The sequence below is a fragment of the Pseudophryne corroboree genome, chromosome 3 (assembly GCF_028390025.1).
Source record: "Pseudophryne corroboree isolate aPseCor3 chromosome 3, aPseCor3.hap2, whole genome shotgun sequence".
Taxonomy (NCBI): Eukaryota; Metazoa; Chordata; class Amphibia; order Anura; family Myobatrachidae; genus Pseudophryne; species Pseudophryne corroboree.
In genome coordinates, this window is record NC_086446.1 from 29,062,179 (window position 1) to 29,084,922 (window position 22,744).

Genomic DNA, 22,744 nt, shown 5'->3' on the forward strand with positions numbered 1-22,744 from the left:
TCATTGCCAAGCTGCTTCATTACCGGGATAGGGATGTGATTCTGAAATTGGCCCGCACTAGGGGCCCCCTCAAGTGGAACGGTGCTCCGATTTCAGTTTTTCCGGATTTCGCAATTGACGTGCAAAAAGATAGAGCTCAGTTTGTCCCTGTGAAACGCAGGCTGCGTGACCTGAACATCCCCTATGCCATGCTCTTTCCGTCTAAACCGGGTGGTTTCGGATGGAGAAACTAAATTCTTCTTGACTCCTCGTGAGGCTTCGGTGTGGCTGGACAGACACTTTCCGGCACGGCGGGCGATGGCCGCTGACTGAACCCAAGCATTGGGTTTCTGGGAGGGATGTGTGCTCATTGTTGTAGGGGTAAATGCTGGGATATCTTTAGAACTGTTATTCTGCTTTCACTAATATGTTACGGTGCTTACTTATGTCCTTATATCTGCCTCATGTTGCCCTGAACTAGCATCCTGTTCAGCTCTATAGGTTACTCTCAGGGCCGCCTGGGTATATCCCTGTACCGATGTATAGTCCTAAGTGGTTCTTTAGATGGGGCTGTTCTGACGGCCGTAGGGGGGACTTGAATTTAGCTGGAGGTTACTCCTGCCGCAAGGTCATTGATTTCTTGGCCCCCCTTTTTTTGGGTCTTTCTTTTGTTTTATTTGACTTTGTAAAATGTGTAAGGGTATTTCTTGCCTTAGTCGTTAGTGTTCGCTTTTTGGGAGAGTTGTTTGTTAGGGAATCAGGTATGCTGCAAGTTTCAGTGGTATACGGGGTGGGGGTGGGGGTTATGTTAAGAAAGTATTGTTTTGTTTTTATTCCCTGATGTGCAGTGTGCTTGTTTCAGATGTGCTTCCCTTGCAGCTGCACACGGGTATGGGTGAGTGGACGTGTGCTGGAGGTGGCTGGTCGCGGGTCATCTGCTTCATCGTTAAAAATTCTCTGTTATGGCTCTGGTCAGGTTACTGTCCTGGAATGTGAGGGGGATCAATGACAAAATCAAGCGTTCCTTGGTACTTAGGCAGATCAAACAATATGCATCGGATGTAATCTGTTTAATGGAGACCCACTTGGTAGGCACTAGACTTCTGTCCCTTAAAAAGCCGTGGGTGGGGTGGGCTTTTCATTCCACGCATACCTCGGCATCCCGGGGAGTGTCGATTCTGATTAGAAAGTCTGTTCCTTTCTTGCTTGATGGTGTACAAACAGATCAGTGGGGGAGGTATGTGTTTCTAAAATGTAAAATCAACTCCGTTCCTTTACTGTTGCTAGCTGTGTATGTGCCCCCTCCTTACTCGCCTGACGTTCTTAAAAAGGTATCTACCTTCATGGCTGCGTCCCCAGGGGTGGCTGCCGTATGTATGGGTGACTTTAACAATGTCTTAAACCATGAACTGGATAGGTTCTCCATGGCATCCTCCAACCCACAGCCGAAGCGGTCTCCATTTGCAGACACTGTCTCTGAGCTGGGCTTGGTCGATCCCTGGAGATTGAAATATCCTGACCTGAGGCAATATTCATGTTTCTCACACTCCCACACTTCCTTCTCTAGGATAGACTTGGCTCTCCTCACTCGGGAGCTCCTGCCTATGATACATGGTGTTAAATATGAGACTAGGGGTATTTCGGACCACTCCCCTGTATCGGTACATATTGACTTAAGCTCTCAGAGGGGCCAAGCAGTATGGAAATTTAACCCCTTCTGGCTCATGCATATGGGTGCGGGATCCGAATTGGAAGCTAGCTGGCTAGAATTTTTTAATTCACATGCGGACACTACCGACATCTCCTTATTGTGGGATACTTTTAAAGCTTTCATGAGAGGGACTTTGATCAAAAGAGTGGGTGGTCTTAAATCCTCCTTTAAGAAACATGAGGCTGAGCTGGAGGCTCGGGTTATTGCTTCTGAGATGATATACATACGGGATGGCTTGGACAACTCTGAATTAGACTGGCTCCATGCTCAGAAAGAATGGAAGGAGTATCTATGGGGGAAAACCCAGCACAGGCTTCTATTCTCCTCGCATGTTCACTACGCTACAGGGGATAGACCGGGCTCTTATTTGGCTAATCTTGCAAGGGGGGACCGTTCCTCTCATACGGTACTAGAGGTTGTGAACTCGGCCGGGACGGTATTAGACCGCACCCCCCAAATTGTCACGGAATTTGTATCATATTATCAAGCGTTATATAGCTCCACACTAACATGTTCCCCGATAGAATTGTGTAATTACTTGGATCGAATCCACTTCCCCTGTATCTCCGGTGAGGCTAGAGCTCTTCTTGACGCTCCTCTGTCGTTGGAGGAGGTAGAGGCTGCGATCACCGCATCTCCAGATGGCAAGGCCTCTGGCCTTGATGGTATCCCATCGGAGTTGTATAAGAAACACGCTAGATTTTTCGCCCCTCAGTTGCTTACTCTATTTAATACTATATTTGAGCAAAATAGGCTTCCCCCTTCTATGGCGGAGGCATTGATTATAGTGATTCCCAAGCCAGATAAGGACCCCAAGAGGGTTGAGTCATATCGACCTATCTCTCTGCTACCCACGGATATTAAAATCCTGGCCAAGGTCCTGGCTTCTAGACTGTCGGGTTATAACCCAAATCATTCACCCGGACCAAACAGGCTTTATGCCTGGTAAGTCCACTGCTGTTAATTTAAGGCGCTTGTTCACCCATTTTCAGGTTTCTCATGGGGAGGCCTGCTCTTCTGTTGTAGTGTCCTTAGATGCCGCAAAGGCCTTTGATTCGGTGGAGTGGGCCTTCTTGTTGGAAACCATGAGTAGATTTGGCATGGGTCCCAATTTTATCAAATGTGTTAGATTGCTTTATTCTCTGCCCATGGCCAGGGTCTCGGTGAATGGATACGTATCACATTCCTTCCCCTTGTCCAGGGGAACGAGACAGGGCTGGCCGCTCTCCCCCACATTGTTCGCCATCGCTATTGAACCATTGGCATGTTTGATTAGAGCTAGTCCCGATATTATGGGTATTAAGGTGGGCGCAAGAGAAGATAGAATAGCATTATATGCTGATGATCTCCTGCTATTTGTTCAGGATTATGTCTCCTCTATGCCAATAATTCTGGATATGATCAATACCCATGGACAATTCTCCGGGCTCAAAATTAATTGGGATAAATCCAACATCACTCCACTTAAGGGTCCAATCCCGGTAGCCCCATTGATCCATATCCCGCTTAAGTGGGTAGACTCCTTTTAAGTATCTGGGTATTTGGGTATCGAATGACCCTTGTACTTATGTTTCTCTTAATATTACGCCGCAGATTGTTTTTCTGCGCTCGAAAATTAAGGTTTGGGGGGCTTTGCCTCTGACTATTACTGGTAGGGTCAACTTAGTGAAAATGGTGTACCTCCCTAAGCTCCTCTATGTTCTTCAGCAGTCACCTATATATATTGGCTTAAAAGTATTCAGGCAAATTGACAGCCTACTGTCTTCCTTGATTTGGGCTAGCAGGAGAGCACGGTTGAAGATTGACACCCTGTCTAGACCAAGACTGACAGGAGGACTGGCCCTCCCTGTCTTTAAATTCTACTATTATGCAGCGCAGTTGGCGCATATCTGGGAGTGGATGTCTGACTCCGACAGACTCACCTTACACTCACAAATGTTTCTGCAGGAGTATTCTGATGGCACGCCGTTGCAGTTGTTACTCTGTGGGAATACTAAATTGTCTGAGGTCCCTATAATAAAGCAGGCCACTCTTGTGTGGAAGCGGGTACATACTATATTGCTGGGCCAGGGTATAGACCCAGACACTCCGTTAGATAATGTCCTTGGTTTCCCAGAATTAGCCTCGCTGCATACCAGGGCGGTGGGGGGTAGGTGGGGGGTAACATCCCTGGGGCAATTGTATAATGGTGATATATTGAAATCTTTCCAGCAGCTCCAACAGGACTATAATTTACCCTCCTCTTATTTTTATTGTTATTTGCAACTGAGACATGCGATTACTGTACAGTTTTCTAATACCCCTCCGAAGATTCTGGCCTCCCCAGTCAAGTTACTCTTACAGAATCTGGGTAACGGGCATTTGGTATCCAGTATTTATACAAGTATGCTCCGCTCTCACTACTCTGACCCATTATCCTCTCTTAGAAATAAATGGGAATCGGACCTGGGAACAATTTCTGACGAGGTATGGGAGAATGCTCTTTGCTCCCCACGGTTATCTACCACCACCACTAGATATCAGCAAATCCAATTGTCAATTATACACAGAGTGTACATGACACCAGTGAGATTGGCCCGCATGGGCGGTACGCATACTACCAGATGTCCTAAATGTGGCAGTCTGGATGCTGATTTTTGGCACATTATTTGGCTTTGCCCCAGGATGGCAGTGTTTTGGTCTGGTGTTATTAGTATTATGGTGTCGACTGGTATTCCATTGGATGTGTGTACTCCGGTGGTGTGTGTGTTGTCGGCTTTGGAGGAAGAGGCCCTGGATGCTCCTAGCAGACGATATCTGATTAATCTGTGTGCTTTAGCCAAGGTGTGTGTCGCTAGACTATGGTTGGCTAAGGATGCTCCCACAGTACAGTCATGGGTTTCGCTTGTCAATGAAACGGCTGCTCACGAAAAATATGTATACATGGCTAGAAAAGCAAGGATAAAGTATCACGACCTATGGGGCAGATGGCTCAGCTCTCCTAATTCAACGAACCATAGTGACTGATTACTTGCTACAATGTGACCAATATGATGACGGGATGGAGGGATGGGCCATGTACCATGGGGATTGTGTGGAGGTGTGTAGGTGGGTCTGTACTGATGGCGTTGTTTTCCCTTTCGTGTATCGCCCATGGGGCCGCGGCCGGCCACCCACTTGCCCGGGTTTGAGGTTATGTGTTGTACAAATAGTTGGTTGATTAGTTTTTGAGATATATATGATTATTATAGCTGAATAAGGTGTCTCCATATCTGTCACTTCTCCTGATTTATAAATGTATATGCATGAGTGGAGCCTGCACATCTCACATGCTGTGATTGAAACTTTTTGGATGGGAATCTGCGTATTCCCTTATCTGGAACACTGTATGTTTAGTAGTTTTGTTTTATTGTTTAATTGCAAAGTGAAAAACCAATAAAAATTATTGAATTTAAAAAAACATTCTGGAGTTGCGGGCAGTGTTCAACTCGTTGAACTTGGCCCAGCATTTAATACAGAACAAACCTGTTCAAGTACAGTCGGACAACGCCACCACAGTGGCATACATCAATCATCAAGGCGGCACTCGAAGCCACATGGCAATGAGGGAAGTATCACGGATTCTTCAATGGGCGGAACGTCATCTACCGGCCATATCAACTGGGAAGCGGACTTTCTCAGTCGTCAGGACGTACACGCTGGAGAGTGGGTCCTCCATCCAGAAGTGTTTCAACTCCTAGTGGAAAGGTGGGGCCTTCCAGACGTTGATCTGATGGCGTCTCGACACAATCACAAGGTTTCGGTCTTCGGAGCAAGGACAAGGGATCCTCAAGCAGCGTTCGTGGATGCACTGGCAATTCCATGGAACTTTCGGTTGCCGTACGTGTTCCCACCGGTGTCACTCCTGCTCAGGGTAATACGGAAGTTCAAGTAGGAAGGAGGAATTCTGCTTCTCATAGCTCCAGCGTGGCCCAGACGGCACTGGTTCTCAGACCTCCAGGGCCTCTCGCTAGAGCGTCCCCTTCTACTTCCACAACGACCAGACCTCCTCGTTCAGGGCCCCTGTGTCTACCAGGACTTGGCCCGGCTGGCTTTTACGGCGTGGCTCTTGAAGCTTCGGTCTTGAGGGCTAAAGGATTTTCTGAGGTGGTCATTCAAACTATGTTGCGGGCCCGGAAACCGGCTTCTGCTCGGATTTACCATAGGGTCTGGAATTCTTACTTCGTTTGGTGCGCATCTAACAATCATGATGCTTCCAAGTTTAGTACAGCCAAGCTTGTGGCTTTTCTACAGCAGGGCCTAGACTTAGGCCTGCGTCTGGCCTCCATCAAGGTTCATATTTCTGCCTTGTCGGTTTGCTTCCAGCGAAAAATTGCGACCTTACCTGATGTGCATACCTTCACTCAGGGTGTATTGCGGATTTAACCTCCCTATGTCCCGCCTGTGGCTCCTTGGGACTTGTCGGTGGTTTTGGAGGCATTACAAGAGTCTCCGTTTGAACCTCTTGAATCTGCGGACCTTAAGTGGCTTTCTCTTAAGGTTGTGTTTCTGCTGGCTATTGCCTCTGCGAGACGAGTGTCGGATTTGGGTGCCTTGTCTTGTAGTGCACCATATCTGATATTTCACCGTGACAGGGCGGTTCTCAGAACGCGCCCTGGTTATTTACCTAAGGTGGTGTCTTTGTTCCACCTTAACCAGGAGATCGTGGTTCCAGCCTTTGCCTCTCCTGACTTGTCTTCCAAAGAGCAGTCTTTGGATGTGGTACGGGCTCTCCGTATCTATGTAAAGAGGACTGCTTCCGTCAGGAAGTCTGATTCTCTCTTTGTTCTGTTTGGTTTTCACAAACGTGGCTGGCCTGCTCACAAGCAGACCCTGGCCAGATAGATTAGAATGGTGATTGCACCTGCTTATGTTTGGGCTGGCCTTCCAGCTCCTTCTAACATTAAGGCCCATTCTTCTCGGTCTGTTGGACCTTCTTGGGCGGCCCGCCGTGGTGCGACCCTTGAACAATTGTGCAAGGCGGCTACGTGGTCCTCAGTGAACACGTTCATAAGGTTCTATGCCTTCGATACTGCCGCTTCCCAGGATGCTTCCTTTGGACGCCGGGTTCTTGTGCCCGCTACAGTGCATCCCCTCCCATAAGGAACTGCTTTAGAACATCCCTGATATTATTCCCTGTGGAGCCCAGTGTACCCCGCAGCAGAAAACGAGATTTATGGTAAGAACTTACCTTTGTTAAATCTCTTTCTGCGAGATACACTGAGCTCCACAAGGCGCCCACCCTGACGTACTTAGCTTCTTTGGGTTGGTATGGCATTAGCCGCTGACACTTTCTCCTGTCTTGAGAATGTGGTGTATGATGCTACTAACTGTTGTCGTCTCTTTGGCCTGCTACTGCATTGGGATGGTTAACTAAAAACTGAGCTTCTGTGCACGGAGGCGGGGTTATAGAGGAGGCAGCGCTAGGCATTCTGGGAACAGTCAAAGCTTTGAGCCTGTTGGTACCTCGAATCAAGATCCTACTCTACACCCCAATGTCTATCCTTGTGGAGCCCAGTGTACCTTGCAGAAAGAGATTTAACAAAGTTAAGTTCTTACCATAAATCTCGTTTTTCAATTCGGGCTTACCAGCTTTACCCACAGCAAAAGTTACCTTACAAGAGGCTATTCAAAAACTTTTGCAGACAGGGGTGGTGATTCCTGTACCTCCTCTGTTATGCAACAGGGGTTTTTACTCCAGTCTTTTTGTCGTTTCCAAACCAGACCGTTTGGTGCGCCCCATCTTGAATCTGAAGTCTCTCAACCCGTATCTGCAGGTGTTCAAATTCAAGATGGAGTCTCTGAGGGCGGTGGTGTCCGCTCTGGAGGAGGGGGAGTTCCTGGTGTCTCTGGATGTCAGGATGCTTACATTCACATTCCTATGTGGCACCCTCATCGGGCTTACCTCAGGTTCGCCATATTGGACAACCATTTCCAGTTTCAGGCCTTGCGCTTTGGATTATCCACAGCTCCGAGGGTCTTCACGAAGGTCATGGCGGAGATAATGCTACAACTGCGCAGGATGAGAGTAAACATAGTCCTCTACTTGGACGATCTCCTAATAAAGGCTGTGTCCAGGAACGTTTGCTACACAGCATCGATCCAACTACCCGCCTACTCACGGATCATGGGTGGATCCTCAATTTCAAGAAATCTCACCTGGAACCGACCCAACGTCTTCAGTTCCTGGGAATGATACTGGACACTGTATCTCAAAAGGTGTTTCTCCCGATGGACCATGCCTTGACTATCCGGTCTATGGTCCGCTCGGTACTCAGTCCTCGCAAGGTGTCTATACATCTTCGCATCAGATTACTGGGCAAGATGGTGGCTGCTTACGCGGCAATCCAATATGGCAGGTTTCATGCCCGGTCGTTTCAACTGGATCTGCTGGACAAATGGTCGGGTTCTCATCTGCACATGCATCAGGAAGTGACCCTATCTCCAAAAGCCCGGATTTCTCTATCGTGGTGGCTTCAGATTCCTCACCTGGTAGAGGGCAGAAGTTTCAATATCCACTTGTGGTTTCTACTGCAACGGATGTCAGGTTGGGGAGCGGTGACCCAAGGGGCCCAGTTTCAAGGGTTATGGTCAGTCCAGGAATCGGCTTTACCGATAAACATCCTGGAACTCAGGGCGGTTTACAGTGCTCTTCTACAAACTTCCCCTCTTTTAAAGGGCCAGGCGATCCAGGTTCAATCGAACAATGCCACGGCGGTGGCGTACATAAACCGACAAGGGGGAACAAGAAGCAGAGCGGCGATGCAAGAGGTGTAAAAAAATCCTCCTCTGGGCGGAGGCCAACTTAAGGGCCATCTCAGCAGCAGCCATATTCATTCCAGGAGTGGACAACTGGGAAGCAGACTTCCTCAGCAGGCACGACCTCCATCCAGGGGAATGGAACCTCCATCCTCAGGTGTTTCAACAGTTAATTCACCGGTGGGGCTGTCCGCAGATAGATCTGATGGCTTCTTGTCTCAACAAAAAGCTGTGCCATTACTGTTCCAGAACAAGGAAACCACAGGCTGTAGCAGTGGACGCGCTGACGACACCGTGGATGTACCAGTTTGTATACCTGTTCTCTCCGCTACCGCTAATCCCAGAGGTTCTCAAAAGACTGAGAAGGGAAAGCATTCAAGCAATCCTAATTGCCCCGGATTGGCCTCGGCGGCGGTGGTACTCGAACCTCCTGACCATGTCTTTGGAGGATCCCTGGCCTCTGCCGGTCTAAGAAGATCTTCTTCAGCAAGGTCCGTTCGTCTTTCCAGACTTACATCCGGCTATGTTTGATGGCTTGGAACTTGAGAGGGAGATTCTAGCAAGAAAAGGTCTTCCCTCCATGGTAATTTCCACCATGGTCCAGGCCAGGAAGATGGTTACGTCGAAACACTATCATCGTATCTGGAAAAAGTATGTTTCCTTATGTGAAAGTAGAAAGGTGTCTCCCGTGGAATTTAGAATTGGTAGTTTTCTACTTTTCCTGCAAGTGGGAGTGGATATGGCCTACGTTTAGGCTCCATCTAAGTCCAGATTTCGACGCTCCTCTATTTTCTTCCAGAAACAACTTGCCGTGTTACCTAAAGTACAGACTTTCCTCAAGGGTGTTCTTCATATACAACCACCTTTTGTGCCTCCCACGGCTCCGTGGGACCTCAGTGTGGTTCTGTCCTTCAGTCGGATTGGTTTGAACCCTTAAATAGGGTGGAGTTAAAATTTCTCACCTGGAAAATGGTGATGTTATTGGCCTTGGAGTCTGCCAGGCGTGTCTCTGAATTAGGGGCCTTATCTTGTTAGAGTCCTTATTTGATTTTTCATGAAGACAGAGCGGAACTTAGGACCCGTCCTCAGTTTTTGCTTAAGGTGGTGTCAGATTTTCATGTGAATTAGCCTATTGTGGTTCCATTGTTGTCTGATGCTTCCGTTGGTCCTGAGTCCTTGGATGTGGTCAGGGCTCTGAGGATGTATGTCAAACGGATGTGACCGTCTTCGGAAATCTGACTCGCTTTTTGTCCTTTATGATGCCTCCAAGATTGCTTAGAAGCTGGCCGACCAATTTATTGCTCGTTGGCTTCGGTTGACCATTCAACAAGCCTATACTTCGCGGCTCTGCCTTTTGCAGACGTCTATTCAGGCCCACTCGACGAGGTCTGTGGGCTCTTCCTGGCAGCTGCCCGGGGTGTTTCGGCCTTACAATTGTGCCGAGCTGCTACTTTGGTCTGGTTTAAACACGTTTGTCAAATTCTATAGGTTCGATACCTTGGCCAAGGATGACCGTCAGTTTGGTCAGGCGGTTTTGCAGGGGTCTCAGCACTATCCAACCCGTTTGGGAGCTTTGGGACTTCCCCATGGTACTAAAGTACAAGACCCCAGTATCCACTAGGACGTAAGAGAAAATAGGAATTTAATACCTACCGGTAATTCCTTTTCTCCTAGTCCGTAGTGGATACTGGGCGCCCGCCTCAGTGCTTCGTTCCTGCTTACCTGTGTAAGTATTGGGTTGGACCGGCGTTGCGGTCCTGTTATGTTGTTGGGATAGTTGTGCTATCCAGGTTTAGTTGGGTTGCTATCCTTTGTTGTGGTTAGCGCCCTCCTTTCGTTTCTGGTTGTGTGTTGGCTTGTTGCCGCACCGCTGTATTCTTCTCTCAGATTATGTCCGTCTCCTCGGGAACAGTTTTCCTAGACTGAGTCTGGTAGGAGGGGCGGAGGGGCATAGAGGGGAGGAGCCAGCACACACATACACACACTAAAGTTTTAAAGTGTCAAGGCTCCAGTGGACCCGATCTATACCCCCATGGTCCAAAAGTACAAGACCCCAGTATCCACTACAGACTAGGAGAAAAGGAATTACCGGTACGTATTAAATTCCTATTTCTCACACATCCTAGAGGATGCTGGGGATGACATCAAGACCATGGGGTATAGACGGGATCCGCAGGAGACATGGGCACTCTAAAGACTTTTCATTGGGTGTGAATGGCTCCTCCCTCTATGCCCCTCCTCCAGACCTCAGTTTTAGAAATGTGCCCAGGTCGACTGGATGCACTTTGAGGAGCTCTACTGAGTTTCTCTGAAAAGACTTATGTTAGGTTTTTTATTTTCAGGGAGATCTGCTGGCATCAGACTCCCTGCTTCTTGGGACTGAGGGGGCAGAAGCAGAACCAACTTCCTCAGAGTTTCATGGCTCTGTTTCTGGCTGACAGGACACCATTAGCTCCTGAAGGAAACTGAACGCTAGCCGTGTCTAGATGCTCACTCCCACAGCACGCTGTCACCCCCCTCACAGAGCCAGAAGTCAGAAGACAGGTGAGTATAAGAAGAATGATCTTCTATCAAGTAAGTGACGGCTGAGGTGCGGCATGGCTGGCGGGAGCGCAGCGCGCCATTGCTGCCCACACACACACAGGCACTGCAGGGCGCGGGGGGCGCCCTGGGCTGCAAGAAAAATACCTCAAACTGGCTAAAAGGGGGCACAAGATGCTGCTGGCACAGCCCTACCCCCGCCAGTATAAATATTGTCGTGGATACTGAGGGGCGGGGCTTCTTCCTCAGGCAGCCAGCACACTACTCAGCACCATTTTCTCTCTCTCCTCAGGCTGCAGAGAACACGCTGGTCCTCTCCTCCACTTCTGACAAGTACAGGGTTCTATAAAGGGTGGGCACAAAGCGATTGTGGTGCATTTGATAGTGTATATTACTATTTAAAAGCGCTTTTGGGCTGTGGACATACTGTGTTCACAGGCAATACTGGCATTGGGTTTGTGAACTGGCTGCTCCTATCCTGTGTCCCTCTGACAGATTTTACTGTGGGTCTGTCCCCAAAATAAGTCCCAGTGTGTCTGAGAGTGTGGTGTACACGTGTGAGGCATGTCTGAGGCAGGGAGTTCCTCCCCGGAGGAAGCCATTTTAGGGACACAGAGTTGTAATGTGGTGGCGCTACCGGCACACCAAGAGCCTGCATGGGTGAAAGAGATACGTGACAGTATGCATCTGATTAACCGTAGATTAGATAAGTCTGAATCTAAGGCTGCATGCTGGAGAAAATCTGTGGAAGATGTCATTTTTCAGGATGCTGTTATTCCTTATGCGGGCGGCCCCTCTGGGTCACATAAGAGACCATTTGCAAATGTTGTAAACACTGATACCGACACGGATTCTGATTCTTGTGTCGACAATAGTGAATCCAGAGAGAGAGATCATAAATTGACAAAAAGTATACAATATATGATTGTGGCTATAAGGGACGTGTTGGAGGTTACAGAAAGCACTCCTGTACCTCAGGAGAAAGCTTATTTATGTAAGGAAAAGAAATCCAAAGTCACGTTCCCTCCTTCACACGAACTAAATGCTCTGTTTGAAGGGATGTGGGTGAATCCTGATAAAGAATGTCGTATTCCCAAATGGATTCACATAGCTTATCCTTTCCCGGTTGAAGACAGGAAAAAATGGGAGTCACCCCCTGTGTTAGACAGTGCACTTTCCAGGTTAACAAAGAAGGTAATTATCCCTGCTCCTGGCACGGCTTCTCTTAAAGAGCCGGCAGGCCGCAAAATGGAAACAACATTGAAATCCATTTATGTTACCAATGGTACACTGCTCAGGCCCACTATTGCCTGCGCATGGGTGAGTCGCGCTATTGAAAAATGGTCAGAAAGTGTGTCATCAGAAATTGACACGATTGATAAAGATGAGATACTCCTTAAGTTAGGGAATATCAAGGACGCTGCCGCCTATATGCTGGAAGCAATGAAGGATATTGGACTCTTGAGTTCACAAGCCGCTACCATGGCAGTATCGGCTAGGCGGGCGTTATGTATTCGCCAGTGGAACGCGGATGCAGATTCCAAAAGAAACATGGAGGCTCTCCCATATAAAGGTGAGGCCTTATTTGGCGATGGCCTGGATGCGTTAGTCTCAGCGGCTACCGCAGGTAAGTCAACATTTTTGCCCTCAGCGCCTGCACCGGAAAAAAAGACCTATCACCCGCAAATGCAGTCCTTTCGGCCCAATAAATACAAAAAGGCGAGAGGTTCCCCCTTCTTTGCAGGTAGGGGAAGGGGAAAGAAGCCCACACCGGCTCCAGGTTCCCAAGAGCAGAAGTCTACCCCTACTTCTGCCAAATCTCCAGCATGATGCTGGAACTCCCTTGCGAGAGGCCGCTCGGGTGGGGGCACGTCTCAAACTCTTCAGCCAGGATTGGATTCTGTCTGGCCTGGATCCCTGGGTGTTACAAATAGTATCCCAGGGATACAAACTAGAGTTTCAAGACATTCCCCCATGCCGATTTTTCAAATCGACCTTGCCAGCTTCTCCGCCAGAGAGAGAAGCAGTAACAGCGGCAATCCAAAAATGATGTCAAGACCAGGTTATAGTCCTGGTACCGTTATCACAACAATGGCGGGGTTTTTATTCAAGCCTCTTTGTTGTTCCGAAGCCGGACGGCTCGGTCAGACCGATCCTAAATCTAAAAGATCTGAATTTCTTCCTGAAAAGGTTCAAGTTCAAGATGGAATCACTTCGGGCAGGGATTGCCAGTCTGGAGGAGGGGGACTACTTAGTGTCGGTGGACATAAAGGATGCTTACCTGCATGTTCCCATTTATCCTCCTCACCAGGCTTATCTGAGATTCGCGATTCAGGATTGCCATTACCAATTCCAGACGTTACCTTTCGGTCTCTCCACGGCGACGAGGGTATTCAGCAAGGTGATGGCGGAGATTATGGTCCTCCTTCGGCAGAAAGGAGTCAATATAATCCTTTATCTGGACGACCTCCTGATAAAGGCGAGATCCAGGGAGCAGTTATTACAAAACATCTCCCTCTCCCTGTCAATAGTCCAACAACACGGGTGGATCATAAATTACCCAAAGTCACAGTTGGAACCGACGACAAGGTTGTCTTTCCTCGGGATGATTCTGGACACAGAAGTTCAGAGAGTATTTCTTCCGCTAGAAAAGGCTAAGGAAATCCAGAAAATGGTAAAACAGATATTGAAACCATCAAGTGTGTCGATCCATCAGTGCATTCGGCTGTTGGGGAAAATGGTGGCGGCCTACGAGGCCATACAGTTTGGCAGGTTCCATGCCAGAGTATTCCATTGGGACTTGTTGGACAAGTGGCCGGGGTCACACCTACACATGCACAGAAAGATAATCCTGTCATCAAAAACCAGGATTTCTCTCCTGTGGTGGTTGCACAGCTCTCACCTGCTAGAGGGACGCAGGTTCGGGATTCAGGACTGGGTCCTAGTAACCATGGATGCAAGTCTCCAAGGCTGGGGAGCAGTCTCTCAGGGAGAAAACTTCCAAGGACGTTGGTCACAACAGGAAGCCTGCCTTCACATAAACGTTCTGGAGCTAAGAGCCATTTACAACGGCCTTCAACAAGCGGTACATCTTCTTCAAGACCGTCCCGTGCAGATCCAGGCGGACAATGTAACAGCAGTCGCATACATAAACAGGCAGGGCGGAACGAAAAGCAGAGCGGCAATGGCAGAGGCGACAAAAATCCTCCACTGGGCAGAAAAACATCTACAAGCTCAGTCGGCAATATTCATTCTGGGAGTAGACAACTGGGAAGCAGACTTCCTCAGCAGACACGATCTCCATCCAGGAGAGTGGGACCTCCACCAAGAAGTCTTCGCAGAGGTGACAAATCTTTGGGGAGTTCCTCAAATAGACATGATGGCGTCTCATCTCAATAAGAAGCTTCAGAGATACTGTTCCAAGTCGAGAGACCCTCAAGCAATAGCAGTGGATGCACTGTTGACCCAGTGGGTGTTACCGTCAGTGTATGTTTTTCCTCCACTTCCGCTGATCCCAAAAGTACTCAGGACCATAAGAAAGACAAGGGTTCGAGCAATCTGCATTGCCCCATACTGGCCAAGAAGGGCTTGGTACCCAGATCTTCAGCAGTTACTCATAGGAGCTAAGAGCCATTTACAACGGCCTTCAACAAGCGGTACATCTTCTTCAAAACCGTCCCGTGCAGATCCAGGCGGACAATGTAACAGCAGTCGCATACATAAACAGGCAGGGCGGAACGAAAAGCAGAGCGGCAATGGCAGAGGCGACAAAAATCCTCCACTGGGCAGAAAAACATCTACAAGCTCTGTCGGCAATATTCATTCTGGGAGTAGACAACTGGGAAGCAGACTTCCTCAGCAGACACGATCTCCATCCAGGAGAGTGGGACCTCCACCAAGAAGTCTTCGCAGAGGTGACAAATCTTTGGGGAGTTCCTCAAATAGACATGATGGCGTCTCATCTCAATAAGAAGCTTCAGAGATACTGTTCCAAGTCGAGAGACCCTCAAGCAATAGCAGTGGATGCACTGGTGACCCAGTGGGTGTTTCCGTCAGTGTATGTTTTCCCTCCACTTTCCGTTGATCCCAAAAGTACTCAGGATCATAAGAAAGACAAGGGTTCGAGCAATCTGCATTGCCCCATACCGGCCAAGAAGGGCTTGGTACCCAGATCTTCAGCAGTTACTCATAGGAGATCCTCGGCCTCTTTCTCCTCAGGAGGACCTGCTGCAGCAGGGCCGTGTGTGTACCAAGACTTACCGCGGCTATGTTTGACGGCATGGTTGTTGAGCGCCGTATCCTAGCCAGGAAGGGTATTCCTAATGAGGTCATCCCCACCCTTATTCAGGCCAGAAAGGGAGTAACGTCAAAACATTACCACCGTATTTGGAGAAAATATGTGTCTTGGTGTGAATCCAAGAAAGCTCCTGCGGAAGAGTTTCACTTAGGACGTTTTCTCCATTTTTTGCAGGATGGTGTGGAGACGGGTCTACGATTGGGATCAATCAAGGTCCAGATTTCGGCCTTTTCAGTGTTCTTCCAAAAACAATTGGCCTCTCTTCCAGAGGTTCAGACCTTCGTGAAAGGGGTTCTGCACATCCAGCCTCCATTCGTGCCTCCAGTGGCACCATGGGACCTTAACGTGGTATTGCAGTTCCTTCATTCGGATTGGTTTGAGCCTCTACAAAAGATAGAGTTGAAGTTTCTCACTTGGAAAGTGGTGATGCTTTTGGCATTGGCATCCGCAAGGCGGGTGTCGAAATTGGGGGCCTTGTCTCACAAGAGCCCTTACCTGATTTTTCCATGAAGATAGGGCAGAGTTGCTAACTCGCCAACATTTTCTTCCAAAGGTGGTTTCTGCTTTTCACATAAACCAACCTATTGTGGTGCCAGTAGTTACTGACACATTCACTGATTCAAAGTCTCTAGATGTGGTTAGAGCTTTGAAAATCTATGTTGCTAGAACAGCTCGTTTACGGAAAACGGAGGCTCTGTTTGTCCTGTATGATCACAACAAGATTGGCTGTCCTGCTTCCAAGCAGACTATTGCACGTTGGATTAGAAATACGATTCAGCAAGCTCATACTACGGCTGGATTGCCGTTGCCGACATCGGTAAAGGCCCACTCCACTAGGAAGGTGCGCTCATCCTGGGCGGCTGCCCGGGGGGTCTCGGCATTACAACTTTGCCGAGCAGCTACTTGGTCAAGGTCAAACACATTTGCTAAGTTCTACAAGTTTGACACCTTGGCCGATGAGTACCTAAAGTTTGGTCAATCTGTGCTGCAGGGTCATCTGCACTCTCCCACCCATACTGGAGCTTTGGTATAGACCCCATGGTCTTGATGTCATCCCCAGCATCCTCTAGGACGTATGAGAAAATAGGATTTTGATAACCTACCGGTAAATATTTTTCTCCTAGTCCGTAGAGGATCCTGGGCGCCCGTCCCAGTGTGTACTTTACCTGCAGTTTAGTTATTACAGTTACACAAGTTGTGTTATCTTGGTTTCAGCATGTTGCTGCAATTAGTTCATGCCTGTTGGCGTGTGTTATGTTGAATGCAATGTGTGCGGCATGGTTGAGGGTGTGAGTTGGTAAATATCTCACCACTAGTTAAGTAATTCCTTTCCTCGAAATGTCAGTCTCCCTGGGCACAGTTCCTACAACTGAGGTCTGGAGGAGGGGCATAGAGGGAGGAGCCAGTTCACACCCAATGAAAAGTCTTCAGAGTGCCCATGTCTCCTGCGGATCCCGTCTATACCCCATGGTCTTGATGTCGTCCTCAGCATCCTCTATGGACTAGGAGAAAAGGATTTACCGGTAGGTTATCAAAATCCTATTTTTTTTTTTCTAGCCTGAGCTCGGAAAGTGATCTCCGTTATATATGGTGTTATAGTTTTCAGGTGCCGAGAACGTGTTAACCCATCGTTCCAGGAACTTAGGCTACCAGGTCTTTTTTACACGCACACTTCTGCTGTTGCAATTGGGGCAGACGGTATTAGATATGTGGCGGAGTAGTAACGGCTGGTGGCTGCTTGTGCACTCAAACATGGGGCGTTCGTGTTATGGAAGTATCACGGGCATGTTACTGCAGGCAGCTCAGGAGGCTATGGTCAGATGGAGACACTGGCGTACGGGAACACACAGTGGTATTTTACAGGGGCTATAATCCCTGGATTACTGTACCGGCCACCAAAACGCACACTATGGACGAGATGTAATAGAGTCCGAATTCACAGGGACGTACGGGATGCGGATAAATTTGGAGTTTTTTTTTTAAAGGGGCATTCATTTACAAGACCTTGGTTTGCCTTGTAAATGACTGACTCTTTAAAAAAACGTTCGAGTTCGGCCAGCATCCCGCACTTCCGGTGAACTTGGACACCATTACATCCCACCCTCTACTCCTATAGGACCAAGCCCAATGTTCTCTTGCTTTTGGGTTGTGCACAAGGCGGGGAAGTCATCAGAGGCATAGAGATCCCGTAGTGTCCAGTGCATCAGGAGCCGTAACGGGTATGGGTCATTGGGTCGACCACACTTAGGTCAACCACTATTGGTCGACATGTAGTAGGTCGACAGGGTTTCTAGGTCAGCATGGTCCATAGGTTGACATGTTCTAGGTCGACATGACAAAGGTCGACATGATGGTTTTCTTTTTCGTTTTCTTCGTAGAGTGGCCAGGAACCCCAATTAGTGCACCGTGTCCCCTTGCAATGGCTCGCTTCGCTTGCCGTGCTTCGGGCAAGGTGCGTCGCTCGGCACAGGTTACCGTTCCCAATTGTAGTCCACATGGATCTTAAAGTGTGAAAAAGTTGAAAAAATTGTAAAAAAACTCATGTCGACTTTTTGTCACGTCGACCTAGGGACCATTGACCTAGAAAACCTGTCGACCTACTGCATGTCGACCAATAGTGGTCGACCTAATGACCGTATCCCAGCCGTAACCCCCAGTCATCCTGATACATAGGGAATGCGGTGCTCCCTCCCTTAGACCTGGTGCAGTTCCCATAGTGCTGTGGGGCTGGTGTTCGATAAGGATCCCCTGTAGTACCGTGGCCACTGACCCTTCCCCAAGTGCTCAGGCTGCTCTCAGGTGTCCATATAGGATGACTCTGTTACATCTCTGTCCCAGCCCTCTGCCAGCCCATAAGTGTTATTTCCCTACAGCTCAGATAGACCAGCTGTGTATAAAAAGAGCCCCACTTAAAGGATGTCATTAATAATAGGCATCAGGAAATGGTCATTACCATGTGACTTACTTGTAATTGTATGAAACCTATCTGTATATTGCAATAATAGTATAATTTCCTGATCCAGAGACAGAAGGGCCGGTGACAGAAGCGATGATGGAGAATGACGGGGTCCCCACGTCACTGGGTAAGAGGAGGTGTAATCACAGTCGTGTGTGTGTGTGTGTGTATAGCATCACTGTGTGTAATTAAACTTACACATAAATCATACATGGTGCTACATTATACATCTGTATCCTACACACACATCTTACATCTGTATCATTTACACACACACATCATAAATTTGTATCGTGTACACACACGCATCACACATCTGTATCCTATATGTTATGTAACTGGGTACAACGAACCCTTTGGCAGTGGGTACGTCGGTCCACCCGCCGCACACTTTGCACCTGTGACCCGTCCCGCCTTTACCACCACCACATTTTAGCCAGAGTGCTGGGAGGCACCCGGTGCCGACATTACATCACACTCCCTTATTGTCTGTCTGCAACACTTGGTTTCACCGTCCGTGTCTCACACTGACATTCACGTGAAATCAGAAGTGTGGGACGGGGGGTACCGAGAGACATAGAGGTGAAGGAGGGGCTGACTGAGAGACACTGAAGGGTATGAGGCTGAGAGAGACAGAATGAAGGGGGGCATGTTGAGGGACAAAGTGAAGGGGTGGTGAGAAATGCATATTGTGTGGCTGGGAGACGCAGGGAGGAGATGATGGTGTAGCTGAGAGACTATGCAGGGAGGAGATGATGGTACGGCTGAGAGACGACTCAAGGAGGAGATGATGGTGTGGCTGAGAGACGTCGCAAGGAGTAGATGATGTTGAGGATGAGAGACGGCACACGGTGGAGATGATGGTGTGGCTGAGAGACAATGTAGGGTGGAGATGGCTGAGAGACGTCGCAGGTAGGAGATGATGGTGTGGCTGAGAGAGGATGCAGGGAAGAGATGATGGTGTGGCTGAGAGACGATGCAGGGAGGAGATGATGGTGTGGCTGAGAGACGCCTCAAGGAGGAGATGATGGTGTGGCTGAGAGACGTCGCAGGGAGTAGTTGATGGTGTGGATGAGAGACGGCGCATGGAGGAGATGGTGGTGTGGCTGAGAGACAATGTAGGGTGGAGATGGCTGAGAGACGTCGCAGGGAGGAGATGATGGTGTGGCTGAGAGAGGATGCAGGGAAGAGATGATGGTGTGGCTGAGAGACAATGCAGGGAGGAGATGATGATGTGGCTGAGAGACGTCGCAGGGAGTAGTTGGTGGTGTGGATGAGAGACGGCGCATGGAGGAGATGGTGGTGTAGTGACAGGCGTATATTGTATTGAGTGCCAATTGTCAGTGTTACACACGCCCCTCCGATGATGCACTCTCTAATAAAATGTGCTGCATACGCCTATGTCTGTCCTGTACACACATGCATCACACATATGTATTCTGTAACATGGTTTTTGTGTAACACCAGATCCATGCCCGTGAGAGGTGTTGTGTATGACAACACATCTGTATATAATATTCACACGCTGAATTATTTAATGTGTAGCTATTAATAGACAGGAGGATTTATACTGTTATGAGACAGGATTAGTAGTGAGGATAAAGTAACATTTCTCTTATACCCTATCTGGGGGACACTGATTACTCTGGGTATAGAGGCGGGGCACTAGGAGCAGACACTTACTATACCCTATCTGGGGGGCACTGGTTACTCTGGGTATAGAGGCGGGGCGCTAGGAGTAGGCACTCACTATACCCTATCTGGGGGACACTGGTTACTCTGGGTATAGAGGCGGGGCACTAGGAGCAGACACTCACTATACCCTATCTGGGGGACACTGGTTACTCTGGGTATAGAGGCGGGGCACTAGGAGCAGACACTCACTATACCCTATCTGGGGGACACTGGTTACTCTGGGTATAGAGGTGGGGCACTAGGAGCAGACACTCACCATACCCTATCTGGGGGACACTGGTTACTCTGGGTATAGAGGTGGGGCACTAGGAGCAGACACTCACTAGGTAACATAATAAACTGATGTCCCCTATGTTATATACACCTCCCACCTCCAGCAGGACCTCGGTATTAGATAAAGTGCCTATGAGAGTAGGGATGCTATGGTTGCTATGATGCATTACTAACCCTTATATGATTATATTGGTGCAAGAGACAGCAGACTGGCTTTCCTTAAAAAAAATAAAAAATTCCAGTCATTTTGATTCAGATGAACTTATAGATGTGTCCTCATACACTGTGGCTTCACTCACCCCAAACAGCCCCTCTCAGGGCACCATCTCCCGTGCCAATTGACCCCACCGAGTGTCTTTCTCACACAATATGTGCATCTTATTCTCATAAATAAAATAACTAGTATCAATACTGCTACTAGATTACACTGATCAAGTTGATGTGCGACATCTGTACATACGTGTAGTCTATTCTGCGTATTAGACTGTTGCTGGGAAGAATAAGGCTAGTTAGGATTCAATCAAACATGAAGTTGGAGGGCCAGGAAGGAAGCCACTCACTTCATAAGAGAAGTATATCCTGGCAATCATAGTAGAATTGATCCTCTCCTCTAGTTGGACAACTGTGAGACCAGTTCCTCAGTCGCCACCCAATTCATCTGGGGGAATGGACTTAGATCTTGTTAGGGAATTCCAGTGAGTTCCTATGATAACACCAGACTGGCCCAGGAGGATGTGATATGTGGTTCTTCAAGCCATCACCAGACTGGCCCAAAAGGAGGTGGTATGTGGTACTTCATGCCATGAACAGACTGGCCCAAGAGGATGTGATATGTGGTCCTTCAAGCCAGCACCAGACTGGCCCAATAGGATGTGATATGTGGTCCTTCAAGCCAGCACCAGACTGGTCCAAGAGAATGTGATATTTGGTTCTTCAAGCCATGTAGATCCTCGTGGTTGATTTCCTCTAGGAAGAAATCACGTAAGCAAAGTCCCATTTCTTCACACAGATTTGAATCACTCGGCTTTGATGGCATAGCAGTTGAAGCCTAGATCCTTAAGGCCAGGGGTCTTAGTAGTTCAGGTATCCAGGCTTACGTAAGGTTCATAAGACTGCTGTTAGAATCTGGAGAAAGCACATCTCAGAAACACATGTCAGTATTTCAACTTCTCGCAACCAGATAGCTGTGCAAACTCTGCATCACTGCTCTGTGCTGCACTCTGACTCCTGATTAGGGTGCTTCTTGCAGCTGTGCTTAGCTAATCAGGGACTAGTAGTGATTTGCTGCTCCTTCTCTGTTAGGTTTCCTCCCTGGCTCTCTTGTGCTAGTTGTAATCGGTCTGCTCTTGTCTGTGCTAGTGAACACTTGGATACTGCTCTTGTTGGGGTTTTCTGTGTTTGACCTTGGCTAGTTTCTAGACTATGTTCTCTCTCTAACTCTGACCTTGGCAAGCTTCCTGGATTCCGATCCACATCTGTCTGCCCTGTTATTCACTGGCTGCCCGGACCCTGGGGTGTGTATACGTACACAGACTCCCTCCTTGCTGGCTGCAGTCAGGGGAGTAATTCTTTACTGAGTGTATGTTGATACCTGCAGTGTCCTTTCCCCAAAATGACATGTGTCTATGATCTTGAGCCTGTACTACTCGGAACGTAAGTCCTCGGAGGAAATTAGAACTACCGAATGCTGGCAGTTCCAGGAAAGGGAGCTGCTATAGGTGAATAGCTCGGCAAGTCGGTTCTGCAGACTGACACACATATAAACTGCTGTGACTAGGGTCTATCACAGGGGTGTAATAATCGAAAGAAAAAGAAGACTCTTGTGTGGGTGCACTCTTAAATAGTCAAAAGAAGACTGTAGTGTTGAAATGTTAAAACATGTAAATTTAATAAACAGTTCTAGTATCCAATGAAAACATACAATTGATACAATTTACAAACCATAAAATAAACAGTAAACAATTACTAAAAATCCGTCCCACAGAATGGTCTCTTATTCATTGCTGATGCTAATAGTACCCTATATAGGGGGACCAAATGTGTTGCCTGCAAACTTAACCAGTCTACCAGGCTTACCAGGTCAATAATGTAGGCCTGTGAAATGTTGCCATTTAACCTAGATGAAGAAATTATAAATCTTAACCTTGCAGGTAAGTAAAGTTAAATGAGCCTAGGTCTAAGGATGGAGGTACTTGGAAGAAGAAAATAGAAGTGGAGACAAAAATCTGAGGATAAAAAGGTGAATCTGCTGTCAGTGTTAGGCTCAGAGCATGAATGCCTCTGGCATCTACTACACCCTGTCTTCCTGGGGAGTCTCCCAACCCAGTACTGACCAAGCCAACACCGATTCGCTTCTAAGACCGGACGAATTTGAGCGTTTACAGTGTGGTATGATAGTAGGGGTACAAATACCCTGGTTGCTCTGGTGTCACTGATGAGAGTTCACGAAAATAGCATAGAAATGACTCCAAAATAGAAGAGAAATGATGGAAAGATATTGGATAAGAAAAAGAGG

At 48.1% G+C, this 22,744-nt stretch overlaps 1 protein-coding gene across 2 annotated transcripts in view; it reads left to right on the forward strand.

Annotated features, from left to right (window-relative positions):
- The window catches only part of LOC135054588 (zinc finger protein OZF-like), a 123,924-nt gene that overhangs the window by 9,944 nt on the left and 91,236 nt on the right, over positions 1 to 22,744 (forward strand). For both annotated transcript variants that reach the window (XM_063957756.1, XM_063957757.1), the window contains exon 2: positions 18,329 to 18,388. In XM_063957756.1, coding sequence (XP_063813826.1) covers positions 18,355 to 18,388 — 34 coding nt within the window. In that variant the 5' untranslated portion in view covers positions 18,329 to 18,354. The remainder of the gene's footprint in view (positions 1 to 18,328; positions 18,389 to 22,744) is intronic.